The sequence below is a fragment of the Rhinolophus sinicus genome, chromosome 16 (assembly GCF_057876585.1).
Source record: "Rhinolophus sinicus isolate RSI-liver-muscle chromosome 16, RSI-T2T, whole genome shotgun sequence".
NCBI classification, from domain to species: domain Eukaryota; kingdom Metazoa; phylum Chordata; class Mammalia; order Chiroptera; family Rhinolophidae; genus Rhinolophus; species Rhinolophus sinicus.
In genome coordinates this window covers 700132-716040 of record NC_142516.1, presented here as the reverse complement: position 1 = coordinate 716040, position 15909 = coordinate 700132, and the positions used below count along the sequence as shown (strand labels likewise).

At 61.5% G+C, this 15909-nt stretch overlaps 1 protein-coding gene across 9 annotated transcripts in view; it reads left to right on the top strand.

The window, feature by feature from the left end:
- The window catches only part of GRIN1 (glutamate ionotropic receptor NMDA type subunit 1), a 22908-nt gene extending 6999 nt beyond the window's left edge, over positions 1 to 15909 (top strand). For 2 of the 9 annotated variants that reach the window (XM_019756782.3, XM_019756778.3), the window contains 17 exons: positions 566 to 666; positions 4744 to 4865; positions 4938 to 5112; positions 6147 to 6291; positions 6389 to 6472; positions 8394 to 8535; positions 8623 to 8750; positions 8963 to 9127; positions 9202 to 9320; positions 9428 to 9540; positions 9617 to 9765; positions 9866 to 10023; positions 10353 to 10514; positions 10839 to 10948; positions 11058 to 11203; positions 12466 to 12576; positions 15003 to 15909. In XM_019756782.3, the coding sequence (XP_019612341.2) occupies positions 566 to 666; positions 4744 to 4865; positions 4938 to 5112; positions 6147 to 6291; positions 6389 to 6472; positions 8394 to 8535; positions 8623 to 8750; positions 8963 to 9127; positions 9202 to 9320; positions 9428 to 9540; positions 9617 to 9765; positions 9866 to 10023; positions 10353 to 10514; positions 10839 to 10948; positions 11058 to 11203; positions 12466 to 12576; positions 15003 to 15071 (2199 nt within the window). In that variant the 3' untranslated portion in view covers positions 15072 to 15909. Of the gene's footprint in view, positions 1 to 565; positions 667 to 4743; positions 4866 to 4937; positions 5113 to 6146; positions 6292 to 6388; positions 6473 to 8393; positions 8536 to 8622; positions 8751 to 8962; positions 9128 to 9201; positions 9321 to 9427; positions 9541 to 9616; positions 9766 to 9865; positions 10024 to 10352; positions 10515 to 10838; positions 10949 to 11057; positions 11204 to 11448; positions 11614 to 12465; positions 12577 to 14637 lie in introns of those variants that run through there. The other 7 variants (XM_019756777.3, XM_019756780.3, XM_019756784.3 and 4 more) reach the window with 4 other exon arrangements.

Sequence of the window (15909 nt, the reverse complement as noted above, 5' to 3'; positions counted from 1 at the left end):
GACAGGCAGGCACAGCCGCGGCCGCGGGGGAGCTGCTCTTCGGGAAGTGCATGCGAACCTCTGGGACCCCCAGGGTTTCCTCGTGGAACCCAGGAGGGAGCCCGCCCGTGCAGCTGCCCGCCTGCCTGCTGGGGTCCGGGCCGTTCCTGCAGGGGCCTGTGGAGTCGGGCCTGCGATGTTCTCCCGTGGTTTTGGAAGAGTCAGCCCCATCTTTGCTCCCAGTTGCATTCCAAAACTCTTCTAGTTCCTGTCCGCTGCACGCTCTTTCTGAGTCTCAGCCCACTTCAGCTTGCATGCTCAGTGCAAAGAGGACAGGAGTGGCAGTGGAGAGAGATGCTGAGAGCAGAAAGCAGTGTAGGAGAGCGAGCAGGCTGAAGAAAGGACGAGCGAGGCCAGGCCAGGCCAGGAGCCAGGAAGGCAGGTGGACAGCACAGGTGGCAGGTGCAGGCCGGGCAGCCCTAGCTGAGCTGCCTCGGTGTTCCTAGAGGCTGCGGCCCAACTCTCGCCCCTGAGGCGCTGTGTCCCCTGCCCCGGCCACCTGCTAATGCTCCTGCTCGCACCACAGGCGGAGAAGGTGCTGCAGTTCGATCCGGGGACCAAGAACGTAACAGCCCTGCTGATGGAGGCAAGGGAGCTGGAGGCCCGGGTCATCATCCTCTCTGCCAGGTAAGGCCGCGTTGGGTCCCTCCAACTCACCCAGGGCTGCTCCTGGCCAGGGCCAGGGGCACCGTTGGGCTGAAGTTCAGCTTCAGCTTCCAAAACGCCCTTGCCTAGGAGAGCCCTCACCATGTATACCTGGTGACCTGGCAACCTGGAATATGGAATGCCTACCTGTCCATCCCTCCCTGGCTCCTTCCTCAGTCACCTGCTGCCATTTGCCCTGAGCTGGGCTTTGGGGGTGTGGTTTGGATAAGCCCCTGCCTTAGGAAAGCAAACACAGCCCTGGCTATTGATGGGGTGACACAGTGCTCTGGAAGTGAGCATCAGAGGAAAGGGGCCCAGACAAGTGACGTGGGGGTGTGCAAGTGAAGTGACGTGAGGGTGTGCGAGGGAAGGCCCCCAGCAGGGAGAGGGCCAGAATCCCAGGACTGGAGGACTGGGGCAGTTGAAGTGGGAACCAATTAAGGACTCATGAAAACCAGGCTACCCTTGGACAGGGATCAGCCAACAGTGACAATCTCCCTATTTGCAAACAGCTAAGTTCTGAGAAGGGAAAGGCCAGGCCACCAGAATAGAAAAAGGAAGAGCCCCACCCTCCTGAGACAGACAGGAGGACCTGGGTGGATCCACCCTACTGTCCTCCCTGTTCTAGAAAGTGTGCTGGGCTCCAATAGTGTGGAGAAAAACAGCAGGGGTCACTCCGCTCAGAGACACACCCCCAAATGCTGCTGTCCTGCAGGCCAGAAAGAACCAGCAATACTCTGAGTCCCAGGGCGGGTGTCCTCTTCCACATACAGTCAACAAACCTCTAGCTCAGAGCCAGGTGCACTCCCTCCTCCCAGCGTAGAGCACAGTGTAGGGCCAACGGGGTTTCTCCGGTTAGAAGGCAGGAAGCAGCTCCACTCCCCTGCCCACACAGGTGCGACAAGAAGGAGCTAATCCGCCACTGGGGCTCAGAGTCACGAGTTACTTGCCCATGCTGACCATCCAACCGTGGGCACTGTGGGGAGGGCTTAAAGAGAATGGTTTAAGGAGGTGCCCAAGCACGGTCAGGGTGCTGCACAACCTCTTCTGGTGCAAGCCGCGCCCAGAGAAAAAAACTCCACTTAGAGCAAGCCCTGCCCAGATAGGGCCCCCTCCCAGAGCAAGCCCCGCCCATAACAAGCCCCGCCTACAGAAAACCTCCACTTAGAGCAAGCCCAACCCAAATCTAGCGCCCAAAGGAGCCCCACCCAGGGAAAGTCTCTCCACACCCTCTCTTTTTTTCCCCCCTTCTGCCCCCTCCCGCCCCCGCCACTCCGGTTCAAGCCTGTTGTTTCTCCGTCCAGTCCAGTTGTGTAGGACACAGATCCCTGGCCCCTGCTGAGGAAGACTGAGAGGATGTGGTGGGATAAAAGGATGGATAGGTGGGTGCACCAATGGGCAGACAGATGGGCAAATGGTGACTAGTGATCAGAAGACTCCTTTATCCAGGACAGAGGACTGAAGGAACCCACTACCCCAAAGAATAGGTGTTCAACTGTTGGGCACTTTTACAAAGGATCGGGTCACACCAAACTAGACCTGCCCAATACGTACACTGTAATTAGAGTGGCCCCCCAGGACATGGGCCAGAAAGCCACATGTAAAACCAACCTCGGAACCCCGCCACTCCCAGCTCCAGCAGAGGGCTGGGCACTTCTCTACTGTGTTCCCTCGGGTCAGTGAGGCCATGCGCCATTCACCACAGGCCTGGGGACGCCCCCAGACATGGGCCAAGAGGGTCTTGCCCTGTGTCATTAGCCCCAGGGTCAAGGACAGGTTTGCAGATGTGGCTCCAAACAAGAGGTCAGCCCAAGGAAGGGATATGGTTACAGCAGACAGTTGCACATGCACAACACACACAGAGACATGCTCCAGAACTATGTGCACACCACACGCACCTGAGCACACACCATATACACCACACGCACACACCATATGCACATGCATGCACAACCCTAAACACCCAGGCACCCAGGCACACAGCATATTCACACCACTCACACATACACAGAACACACAATGTGCACATGCTTATACATGTGCACACATCATATACACACATACACACCCATAGACATGCATGCACCATATGTACACCACACACATGCACATGAGACATTCTAACACACATAAATGCACACTTATACACAGACGTATCACACCTACACACAAGCGCATGCACACCACATACGCACATACTCCCTACCAACATCTACAGTGCACACGTGTGCTCATGCACATGCACACACATCACATATATACCACACTACATGCTACACACATGCATATGCCCCACACAGGCACACACACTGCCCACGAGGCACCACACATCACCAGCACCCCCCTTGACTCCAGGCAAGGCCCCGGAGCAGAGGAGCCTGGCTCCCGTGGCACAGGGCAAGCGAGCCCCTCAGCACACCCGGCTCCAGGGGCCCAGGATGGCAAGGCTGTCCTTGCCTGTCCCCTGGGCAGCAGCAGACACTGGGCTTTTTGGCCTTGGCACTCCAACGGGACACATTTTGGCTCCTGCTTCATGTATTTTGCAGGGACCCAATCTTAATTTTTAAACCAATCTTAATTTAGCCAATCTTAATTTTTGCCAATTTCCTATCAACTGCAGAGAATTCATTTCCAAATGTTTCCTTTCTTTCTCCCTGAAATTGTCTTTCTGCGGTCAGCTATTTCCATAAAGCAGTCTGATCAGGATTTCCTCTACAGCCGTGTTACTGATGACATCAATTTTCACAGATACAAGCATAGGTGTGTGTGTCCTTCCAACGAGTCTAATACCACACACCTGAACTGCATCAGGCAGACGGGCTTCTCTGACAAGTTTTGTGAGCACAGTTGGCAGTGGGCACGCTGCGCCCGACACACGTGGTGTTGGTTTTGCTGGGTGATCATGGCTGGATGCCCTCATTTGGGTCACCAGTGTGGCGCTGCCTGGAGCACCTCTATTTGGTGTGGCTTACATCTGACAGTAGCATTGTCATTTAGAGCAAACACTAAAGGTGTTTATTTCTTTGTTGGCTAATCCTTGAGAAAATTAGGGGCAGCCTTAGGCAACCTAGGGCTTCCTGGGTTTCCAGGGTCAGCCACTGTGAAAATAACCCAGCCAATCTGTCCAACACTTTGCACCCGAGGCCCATGCAAAGTGCCTCCCATGGTCCAGGTCCACCTGGGGCCAGGTCCAGCCTGGCAGGAAAGAAAGGGGGGAGTGGAAGGGGACACCCTAGTGGCCCCCACAGCCCCACCAGGCCAAGAGTCCTAGTCCTGACCAGGGAGACCCCTACCCTAGGGGACTAGGTCCACAGGGGCTCATCCATGGGGATGAGGACACTCCAAGATGTCAGGACCATGTGTGCCTGAAAGGCGAGGCCTGTGCTGGGTCCTGCTGGGCAGCAGCCCTGCTGTCTCCAGCAGCTTCTGCTGCCATGCTCAGGCCATTCCCAGGCACCGGGTCCCAACAGCATCTGACCAATCTGGAGAACCCCAGCCCTTCATTTCACCTTTGGACATGGAGAACCAGAGGGAGTGTGGCTTGTTCAGGTTCTGGGGTGCACTGTCCAGGCACAGACCTGACTCTGCCACTTATCACCACTCAAGTGCCTGGGGAGTCTCACTTTCCCCTCCTAACACAGGGTTGGTAGTAATGCCTGCCTCACAGGGATATTGTAAGAATTGAATAAGATGGGTCATGTAAAGCACTTAGAACAGTGCCTGGTACCTGGTGACCAAGTGATCAATCAATAATGATCCATCACCATCACCTTGACCCTGCCCACAAAGGGCAGGTGGCCATCAAGAGAGGCCTGGGAAGCTCTGGGGGGTCAGGGCCCCACCCCATGTCACCTCTATGGGGTCTCCTGGCCTAGGTGCGGGCTAGGGGTGGGGCTAGCATGCCTCAGCTTGTGGTCTTCCCAGGCCTCGCTTGTTCCAGGTGAGGGGCTGGGGAAGAGGTGGGGACAGGAGGAAGTCCTGGGAACCGGAGCAACCTCCTGCCAGCCTTGGGTGGGGGAGGGCTGGAGTCCTGGGCCCGTCACCCCCTCTGCCCCACAGCGAGGACGACGCTGCCACCGTGTACCGCGCAGCCGCGATGCTGAACATGACGGGCTCAGGGTACGTGTGGCTGGTGGGAGAGCGCGAGATCTCGGGGAACGCCCTGCGATACGCCCCAGACGGTGAGTGCTGGTCCTCTCCGGGTCCCGGCGGGCGGGGGTCCCCTACGGGCTCTAAGCAAACGCTCGCCCCAGGCATCATCGGGCTGCAGCTCATCAACGGCAAGAACGAGTCGGCCCACATCAGCGACGCGGTGGGCGTGGTGGCCCAGGCCGTTCACGAGCTCCTGGAGAAGGAGAATATCACCGACCCGCCGCGGGGCTGCGTGGGCAACACCAATATCTGGAAGACCGGGCCGCTCTTCAAGAGGTGGGCGGGGCCGGTCTGCTGGAAGTGGGCGGGGCTCTTAGGAGGTGGGACTAGTCGCTCTTCAGCGGGTGGTCCAGCTACAGGTACAGTCACGTACCCCACTTCCCTCCTTTCCTCCCACTTCCACTCCACTGTGATAATCATCCGCCCTGCTTCCAACACTCACACCAACGCCTCGAATGCAGCTGCTTCCACTGCTCCTGCCCCCAGCTTTTAACACTGCAGCAAACCCTGAAACTCCCCCCCACTTCCCAGGGTGACTGACAGCCCTCCGGACGAGGCTCCTGCTGTAGGCGGGGAATGGGCTCTTCCAGGGACCCAGGAGGTCAGACAAGGAGCTCAGGGATGGCACGCAAGCCTGTAGGGAGCCAGGGTTGGCCAGAGACCCAAGTGTATAGCCACAGTGGGGCAGGAGTGAGCTGGAAGCGCCCTGGACACCATGCCCCAGGGTGGGCAGGCCCCACCCATCGCCAGATCCCACCCCGGACTGAGGAGCCTGTGCAGGGTCCCTGTCCACCAAGCCCATCATATGAGCACACACACCTGAAGATGCAGGTACGAGCACGTGCACACAGATTCAGAGGCATGGCACACACATGAGTCACAGTATATGCATGGGGGTGCACGCCACACCAAGATTGCGTGTGCACATAGATATGGCCCAAGGGGTGTGCCACATAAACACATGTGTGTGCACATGCAGCGAGACAGAACCTCAATTCTGTCTCCCCCACTCACTGGCAAACCGGCCACTGTGTACTTCCTGGGTGTCTGTCTGCCTCCTTGGCTACTGTGAGGCTCCAACATCCCAACCCACAGAAAGCACTCAGAACAGGGTGTGGCGCCCAGCAGCTGCTCGGTTGTCATAGCTGTGCTGCCTGGTGCAGGCAGACAGACGCGCCACCCGTTGGACTCACAGTTCAAGGGTCCGATGTCCACTGAGGCTGGGGCTGGGGCAGAAGACTGGGCTCAGGCTGCCAGAAGCCCGGAAGTGGGAGCGTCCCTGAGACGCCAACGAGCACTGCCCTCCCCAGAGTGCTGATGTCTTCTAAGTACGCGGATGGGGTCACTGGTCGTGTGGAGTTTAACGAGGACGGGGACCGGAAGTTCGCCAACTACAGCATCATGAACCTGCAGAACCGCAAGCTGGTGCAAGTGGGCATCTATAATGGCACCCATGTAGGTGGGGGTCATGAGGGGGTGGGGGCTGGGGCCTTAGGGTCCTGGGGCCAAGACCCCTGCGTGGCCACCCTCCATCTCATACTCCCACCCCCAGGTCATCCCCAATGACAGGAAGATCATCTGGCCAGGCGGAGAGACAGAGAAGCCCCGAGGGTACCAGATGTCCACCAGGCTGAAGGTGGGGGGCCTGCTGCCCTGCCCCAGCAACCACACCCAGGACACTCCATACACTCCCTCAGACCCAGAGGAGGGCACAGTGAGGCCAGTGAAAGTGACTGAAGGAAGTGGGGACAGGACCAGCACCTGGCTGCCTCCACACGCAGCCACTGACTTCTTAAAAGCACAAACACCTGGTACCTCAGAGGAAGCAGAGACAGCAGGTGGAGGGAGGAGAGGAAGCTGCCAGCCCTCATCCCACGGATCTCTCCAGTGCCCCTTCGGACCCAACCCCACTTAAATCTGGGAAGCTGAGTGGGACAGGACTCCCCTGGGGATGAGCTGATGGGGGACACAGGGCCAGATGGGTGGTCATTCTGTGGACTTCAGCGTCAGCACTCTGTCCTGAGTCCTGGTCCTAGAGATCCACCTACACACTCCTTAGCACTCCTCCAGGTGGTCCTAGCCACCGCCACCGCAGCCTTCACGGCCTCCTGCCATCACTGGGTCCTGCTGTCCTTTCAGCCCTGGCCTCCCTGCAGCATTCCCTGTGGTGACCCTGGACCCAGGGTGGCCTCCTCCCTCACAGCATCTCTTCCCTGGCGACTCTTCCATGATCCTTTGGGCTCATTCCTGGGCGCCCTCTCTCCTCCCAGGGTGCTCTCCCGACAGTCTGTCCCCATGCTGACCCACTCCAGCACCAGGCCCGTACCTTAGATCACCAGAGGCAAGGACCCTAAATTCTGTTGCCCAATCAACCTTCTCCCGGTCAGTGTCCCCAGGGCCTCAAATGTCTCTTGGCTCTGTCTATGTTCTGGGCCCAGCCCATGGCCTCTCACTAGAGCCTTTTGTCACCACACTTCTTGACAGGCAGAGTGAGCTTTCCCCGCAGCTCAGCCAGCATGTGTGGAAAAGTCTAAAAGTAACAGCTTAGTCCCATGCAGGCTGCCAGATGCAGATGGATTGTTACTTTTCTTTCACTGACTTCTTAAAAGCACAAACATATATTGCTTGTCTAACAGAAAAACATGATGAAAGTTGAAAAAGCCAGTAAGCTCTTTGCGGGCCTCCCAAGCCTCAGGGGGAAAAAAGCCAAAATGCTGCCCTCCCTCCCAGCTGAGGATGGGCCTACCCACCGCAAACCCGCCCTCGCTGATACTCCCAGCAGAGGGCGCCTCACACGAATACCTGATCACTGCAGGCTCGGCTCCAACATCACCTCCACTGGGACCCTTCGTCTGCATGCCCCGTAGTTCAGGCCCCTTTGCCCGGATATGTCTTCCACACCCCCAAGCTACGGGCCTCTGAAGGACAGGGAGGAGAGAGAGCCCCGGCATGAACCACAGGGAGCCCCTGGATTGAAGAGGAGGACATGGAAGAGAGGAAGGCATCAGGAGAGAGAGGAAGGGAGAAAGGGGAGATGACCAGACAAGGACTCACTGCTGAGGGGCCGGGGCGATCAGACGAGGGCGACCCCCGGGCCCCAGGGCCCGAGCTGGCTCTGAGCGAATGTCAGTGGCACGCCCATGTCTCATGAAGCAGGCTCTGGGTTAGGACAGGTCGCTGCTCATCCCTGAGAAGTCAGAGAAGGTGCCAGGGGCAGACTGGACATTCCAACAGACTCCTCTGATGGAAGGAGTAATGTGTGAGCCAAGAGCCGAAGGACAAGTGGCCAAGAGAAAGGCAGAGTTTCAGGCAGCCATGTGCCTTCTGAACGCTGAGGAGGTTTGGCCAGTGGGCCCCTCCTGAGGGCCGCAGGCAGATGGTGCCGACAGTGGCGGTTGACCGCCAGGGAGGGTGAGGCTCCAGAAAGGGGCACCGGCTGGAGGGGGAACGCCGTGGATTCGGAGGGGCTTCAGGGGAGTCTGGGTGCTGAGACGAAGTCAGCGCCCCCGGCAGCTGAGGGCGGGTGGTCCAGGCTGGGTCTCTGCCTTCCCCCCCAGATCGTGACAATCCACCAGGAGCCTTTCGTGTACGTCAAGCCCACGCTGAGCGATGGCACGTGCAAGGAGGAGTTCACGGTCAACGGGGACCCCGTCAAGAAAGTGATCTGCACTGGGCCCAACGACACATCGCCGGGCAGCCGTGAGTACGGTGCTGGGGCGCCGGGCACAGACTTGGGGCGGCGCAGCCGGGAGCCCCGTGGTTACCGCCCCTTTCCCCCCACCCCAGCACGCCACACCGTCCCTCAGTGCTGCTACGGCTTCTGCATCGACCTGCTCATCAAGCTGGCGCGGACCATGAACTTCACCTATGAGGTGCACCTGGTGGCCGACGGCAAGTTCGGCACGCAGGAGCGGGTACGCAGGGATCTCTGAGAGCTCGCGCAAGACGAGTCCGGGTGGACAGGGTCTTGCTAGGGGGCAGGGCCTGATGCTGGGCGGAGTCTGGAGCGGGCGTGGCCTTGAGCTAGGGTGGGGTCTGGAGAGGGCGACCCCGGAGGAGGGGCGGGAGACTGTTGCGGGAGTGGCCCGACAGTGTCCGCGTCCCCACTGGCTGTATCGCCCCGCAGGTGAACAACAGCAATAAGAAGGAGTGGAACGGGATGATGGGCGAGCTGCTCAGCGGTCAGGCGGACATGATCGTGGCACCGCTGACCATTAACAACGAGCGCGCGCAGTACATCGAGTTCTCCAAGCCCTTCAAGTACCAGGGCCTGACCATTCTGGTCAAGAAGGTGGGCATGGGTCCGGCGGGTTGAGTGGGGTCCTGGGAGGGCCAAGGAGACGCTGACGGCCGGTCCACCCGCAGGAGATCCCCCGGAGCACGCTGGACTCGTTCATGCAGCCCTTCCAGAGCACGCTGTGGCTGCTGGTGGGGCTGTCGGTGCACGTGGTGGCCGTGATGTTGTACCTGCTGGACCGTTTCAGGTGAGCGCAGCCGGGAGGCCAGACACCTCCACCTGCGGAGCTGGCAGAGCGGGCGAGGGCGTGGCTGCCTTGCCCTCCCTCTCCCGCCCGCCCTCTGCACCCTGCAGCCCCTTCGGCCGGTTCAAGGTGAACAGTGAGGAAGAGGAGGAGGACGCGCTGACCCTGTCTTCGGCCATGTGGTTCTCCTGGGGTGTCCTGCTCAACTCAGGCATCGGAGAAGGTGAGGCCACGCCACACCCACACCCACCCGGTCCGCTCCACTCCTCCGCCGGGAGCTGACCGTCCTCTGCCCGCAGGGGCCCCCCGAAGCTTCTCCGCACGCATCCTGGGTATGGTGTGGGCCGGCTTCGCCATGATCATCGTGGCCTCCTACACCGCCAACCTGGCAGCCTTCCTGGTACTGGACCGACCCGAGGAGCGCATCACCGGCATCAACGACCCGCGGGTGAGGCCCGGCCGGGCTAGCGGAGGGTCTTGACGTCACCGGGAGCCTGCCTCGGGTGGGGCGGGGGAGTAGCTGCGAGCCACGCTCTCTGATCCCGCAGCTGAGGAACCCCTCAGACAAGTTTATCTACGCGACGGTGAAGCAGAGTTCGGTGGACATCTACTTCCGGCGACAGGTGGAGCTGAGCACCATGTACCGGCATATGGAGAAGCACAATTACGAGAGCGCGGCCGAGGCCATCCAGGCCGTGCGGGACAAGTGAGGGCGGGGCCTGCGGGACAAGTGAGGGCGGGGCCTGCGGGACGAGTGAGGGCGGGGCCTGCGGGACGAGTGAGGGAGGGGCCTGCGGGATGAGTGAGGGTGGAGCCTGTGGGACGATGAGGGCGGAGCCTGCGGGGTGAGAAACGGGTAGCCGGACAAGGTGGAGCGTCCCCCTTACAGGAAAAGTGAGTGTCCAGGCTGGATGAGAACCACGGGATGGGGATGGACGTGAGGTTTCCTGGATAGTAGGACCAAGGAGGGCAAGCATGCAGGTTGAGGGCAGCCCGGCTGAGTAGGACTCCCGTGACATCTGCCCCTGCCCGCAGCAAACTGCATGCCTTCATCTGGGACTCAGCGGTGCTGGAGTTCGAGGCCTCGCAGAAGTGCGACCTGGTAACTACAGGCGAGCTGTTCTTCCGCTCTGGTTTCGGCATCGGCATGCGCAAGGACAGCCCCTGGAAGCAGAACGTCTCCCTGTCCATCCTCAAGTGAGTCTGCCTCACCTGCCATCCCAGCGCTCTTCTTCTCTACTCCCTGAGAGCCTCCCCATCCGAGGCACATGACCCCAACATCGCAGATGCCACCCCTCCCCGACCAGGCCCCGCCCCACTCACACGCCCCGCCCAGGGCCAGCTCCCACCCAACTCACTTGCCCTGCTTAGGCCAGGCTCCAGCAAGGCCCCGCCCACGCTCACTCGCCCCCCCCCCCTTCACGGCTCCGTCCCGCTCACTAGCCCTGCCCAAGCCCCACCCCAGCCCTCTCCCCGCCCCATCCAAGTCCCTCCCGGCTCACTCGCCTGCCTCCGGTCCAGGTCCCATGAGAACGGCTTCATGGAAGACCTGGACAAAACGTGGGTGCGGTACCAGGAGTGTGACTCGCGCAGCAATGCTCCTGCTACTCTCACCTTTGAGAATATGGCAGGTGGGTTCCCCACCCTCTTCCCTTAACGCCCCTACTGACACTGGGTGGGTTCTCCACGGTCCCTGCAGCCCCGCCAGCCAACAGCTGAGGCTCTGGGTCCTGGACGCAGGGGTCTTCATGCTGGTGGCTGGAGGCATCGTGGCTGGGATCTTCCTGATCTTCATCGAGATTGCCTACAAGCGACACAAGGACGCTCGCCGGAAGCAAATGCAGCTGGCCTTTGCGGCGGTGAACGTGTGGAGAAAGAACCTGCAGGTAGGGCAGGCCACCTTCCGAGACCTGGTGTCCATGGCCCGCCCAGCCCGGGCCCTCCTCCATCCCCACAGGCCGAAGCGCTGGCCCTGACTCCTGGAGCCCATGTGAGCAGGACTGGAGCTAGGAGCCATGGCCAGGGGCAGCGTTGGTGGGGGGCCGCCGGCAGGTGGCCGCCCGCTGCAAAGCCAGGCCAAGGGAGGCCACGCACCCCGCTCCAAGCCTTCGCCTGGCCCCTCTGTCTCCAGAGTCGCCCGCCGGTGCCCATTCCATAGGAAGGCAAACTGAGGCAGGGTAAGACAGGGACCCACCTGGGTGTAGCACGTGAGTCCAAGACGTATTCTGCCCTCGCCGCCCCACACCCCTCCTCAGCACCCTCTGGGGGGCCGGCCCCCTTCCCTGCTGCCCTGCTGTGTCCTGTGCTCCATGACTCCAGGCTGAAGTGGTACAGCTGGCCCTGCCTGGCTCCCCAGGCCATGTCTGTGGGAATTTGCTGCCAGCAGGGGACCAGCTGCACATGGGACAGCCACTGCCCACCTAGGGCAAGATGGGCAGTGGGGCCGGTGTAGGCCCATGGCTCCTGCCCCACGGTCTAAATCCAGTTTGCTCCATCTCTTCTCTTTCTCTGGGTGCCTCCTCAGAGCCTTCCTCCTGGGATGAAGCTGACATTGCAGAGAGGGAGGGGCCATGGGTGGATGGGTTGCTGGAGCCCCCACACCTCTCATCTGTCCACTCTTGCTCTTGGGACATGGTCACTGCTCTCGCTGGTGGGCACAGGGCCATCCTGGCCATCAGACCCAAGGCCAGGGTCCCGGAAGCTGCCTCTGTTTACCGGTCCAGTTCATCTCGACACCCGCCTTTGGCCCCTTCTCCCCTTCCGGAATCTTGGTGTGCCCCCTCAGGGGTCAGAACGGCTGGCGGGCCGAGGAGGAACTCCTCCAGTGCTCCGAGAGTCCCTCCTCCTTGGGACACCTGTAAACCAGGGCCACCCAGGAGCCAGGGAGCCAGGCGGACTTCCCAGGAAGAGAGCCAGACGGCATCCCCCAAGCCCAGCCCCAGCTCGAGCAAGGTCAGGCCCGACCCGGGCAGGAGCAGAGGCCATCTGCGCGTGTCTGGCTGTCGGTCCGTCGGTCCAGCACAGGGAGGCAGTCAGGAGCAAGAGCCCGAGTGACCAGCCAGGCCGGGCAGCGGCCCCCAAGGAGCAGGCGAGGGCAGGTGCGGCCGCCAACCTTAGCTGTCTAATCACTTATACATATTCATTTTAGGATAGAAAGAGTGGTAGAGCAGAGCCCGACCCTAAAAAGAAAGCCACATTTAGGGCTATCACCTCCACCCTGGCTTCCAGCTTCAAGAGACGTAGGTCCTCCAAAGACACGGTAAGGGGAAGAACGCCCAGTCCCCCGTCTCCGACTCTTATCTCGCCCTGCCCCTCCGTGTCTGTGTCCCGTGCATCAGGCGTGCCCTGTCCCCCTTCCTCGTCATCCCACCCCACCCCACCTCTGACTGCTGCGGCCTTCTGCCTTCATCTCTATTTGCCCAGCACACCAGGTCTTCTCTCTCTGACTCCCTAGGCCTCTCTCTCGGTCCTCTTTCCCGCTGGCCCTCACTGGGTCCTCTCTCCCCATGTGTCTCTGCGTTAGTCTGCCCCCCATGCCATGACGCCATGCGCCATCTTGAAGCTGTGTCATGTCGTTGGTCAGCCAGTCAGCCTCACCACCTCGGGGCCATGCCCGGGGCCCCTGGGAGCCCAAAGCCGCCCTGTCCTGGACTCCTCACACATGGGAGGCCACACCACCTCTCTGTCACGTCAGTTTTCTCAGCCTGTCCCAGGGGGGCCTGCTGCCCTCTTACCCTCCCGGCGACATCCATGGAGGGGTGGCTGTGATGTCCCATCCGTCCATGTGTCTGGCTGCCGGCCCCGCCACCCAGACACCTGTGTCTCGTGTCTCACCAGAGCCATGCCCGTTGCATCCCCTGCATGTGGTCTCTGTGTGGGCCGGGGCTGGGGGCCGGGCCTGGCTCCATCTGGGTGGGCGGCTGGGGCTTGGAGTTGGAACAGGTCCCCAGGCACAGGGTACCATCAGGTGGGGGGAGTGGATCAGAGGGGGTGGCTCCCACCCTAGGCTGAGCAGGCGCCCTGCAGAAAGTGTGCCAGCAGCCCCCGGGGGTCTGAGAATGGGTGAGGGTGGCCCTGAAAGTGGTGGCCTGCTGAATGTGGGGCACGGAGACTCCCAGACAAAGGCCCAGGAAGGGAGGCTTCCATGGAGGAGACTAGCACCTCAGCTCCTGAACCCCAACCCCACCCCACAGGACCATGTCAGGGCCAGTCCTTCTGCCTGAGCCCAGAATTCCCTGCCTTCCTGCTTTGGGCAGCTTGTCACCGCACAAGATGTGCACACTCAGATAAAAAGCCCCCAAAACAGACCCAATCTTGCTAGGGGCACCCCGATTCCAGGTGGGGAGTGGGCCCCCCCAGAGACAGTGCAGCCATCGGCTCAGCGGACTCCCAGCAGTTCAGGGGTGGGTATGGCCGAGAGCCCACAGGAGTTATGTTCCAAGGTGGAAGTGGGTTTGCACACAGCCCTCCCCTCCCTCAGTACATGGGAAGAGGGGTGGACCTCCAGGACAGCAGGCTTGGCACAATTCAAAGTGAAGCCACCAGGGTGCCCCAAGCGGGACCTGTGAGGCCTGACCTCTCTGCTGCCCAAGAGGAGCTGGGCACAGGGATGGTGGGTGGACAGTGAGGGTCCGTGGGGCTGAAGCACAGGCTGGACCATCCAAGTCTGGGAAAGCGGGCAGAGTCTGAGCCAGGGGCCCTGCAATGGGTGTAGAAAGAGGTTAAGAGTGAAGGGCCAGAGAGGAGTAGGTGTGGGGCAGTCCTCGGCTAGTGGATATTCCCAACAGACAGTATTTTTGAGGAAGGCAGATGAAAGGAGAAGCACAAAGTCCCACAGGCATTTTCTGAGGGTGTCACTGAGTCCTGCTACCCTGATCCCGCCCAGAGCAGACATGCATGCTCCTTAGCAAGTCCAGGTGCAACTCAGAGACCCTCTCAGTGCCTGCCCGGGGACACACTCCCAGCGGAGGCTTCATGCGAGCCTCCCTGGGCACCAGGGACCATCTTCCAGGCCAGCCACGGCCCCCTGTGGCATCTGGGACTAGCCCTTCCCTGCAAGGGTGACTGGGGGCCCTGCAAGCTGGGGATGGGCTGGGCGGGGGAGGGCAGCCCAGCTCCCACCCTGTTTCGGCTGGGCACCTGCTTGGAGGGAGGCTTGGGTGGGGGGCTCTGTCGGGATGGGTGGGGTCGGTCCCGCTGCTGAGATCCTCTGCCCCTGTCCTGTGGCCGGTCAGGGCCAGGGTGGCACTGGGCGCTCAGGGCTGGGGTCCCTGGCAGCCAGCGGGGCCAGCGGGTATTGATTCTTGGTTCTTATTTATAGAGCACCGGGGGTGGACGCGGCGCTTTGCAAAACCAAAAAGACACAGTGCTGCCGCGACGCGCTATTGAGAGGGAGGAGGGCCAGCTGCAGATGTGTGCCCGTCATAGGGAGAGCTGAGAAGCCCTGCCCGCCCTCCTCTGCCCCCCTCCCCCGCAGACAGACAGACAGACGGACGGGACAGCGGCCCGGCCCACGCAGAGTCCCGGAGCACGACGGGGTCAGGGGGAGGAGCGCCCCCCAGCCTCCCCCAGGCCGCGCCCGCCTGCCCGCCGGTCGGCGGCTGGCCGGCCCACCCGTCCAGGCCCCGCGAGTGCCCTCGAGCGTCGGGCTAACGGGCGCCTTGTCTGTGTATTTCTATTTTGCAGCAGTACCATCCCACTGATATCACGGGCCCGCTCAACCTCTCAGATCCCTCGGTCAGCACCGTGGTGTGAGGCCCCCCGGAGGCGCCCACCTGCCCAGTTAGCCCGGCCAAGGACACTGATGGGTCCTGCTGCTCGGGAAGGCCTGAGGGAAGCCCACTCGCCCGAGACTGCCCACCCTGGGCCTCCCGTCCATCCATCCGCCCTGCTGCCTGGCGGGCAGCCCCTGTTGGACCGAGGCGCCGAGCAGAGCGGCTGAGGACGGGCCAGAGCTGAGCTGGCTGGGCAGGGCCGCAGGGTGCTCCGGCAGAGGCAGGGCGCTGGGGTCTCTGAGCAGTGGGGAGAAGGGCTAACCTGGCCCCAGGCAGAGGGGCTTGGAGCAGAGACTGACGCCCCATCCTCCCCAGCCACCACCAGAGCCACGGTCGGGGCCTGTGGCCCCTGCTGGCTGGGTCACCCCCTGCTGCAGCGCCAACTCCGCACAGCCTCGGATCCACTCCTTCTCCTCTTCTTACCCTCCCCTTTCTCCGCTTGACCCCGTTCACTGAACTGGCTCTGCCCTTCCCCAAGGGCAGAGCCTGACTCCCCAGCAGGCAGCGGCTTCCCAGGGCCTTGCTCCGCCTCCTTCCCGCTGCCTCCGACCTTCTCCAGACTCCGAGGATTGAGCCTTCTCTTCGCCTCCTCCGGCATGCAGCCCAACATGGGCTTCCCCATTCTCTGGCTCGGGACTGTCCTCAGCCCTGCGCGCCACCTTGTACAGGCCCAGCCCTTCCCGTGTCCGAGCCCGTGCCTTCCCCTGCGGCCCATGCGCAGCCGCACGCTGACCCTCCGCCCCAGGGGCCTGGCGCGCACCGCACCGTTCCCCTGACCCGGTGTGTGCAGTGGTGATGCCTAAAAGAATGTCACGAGA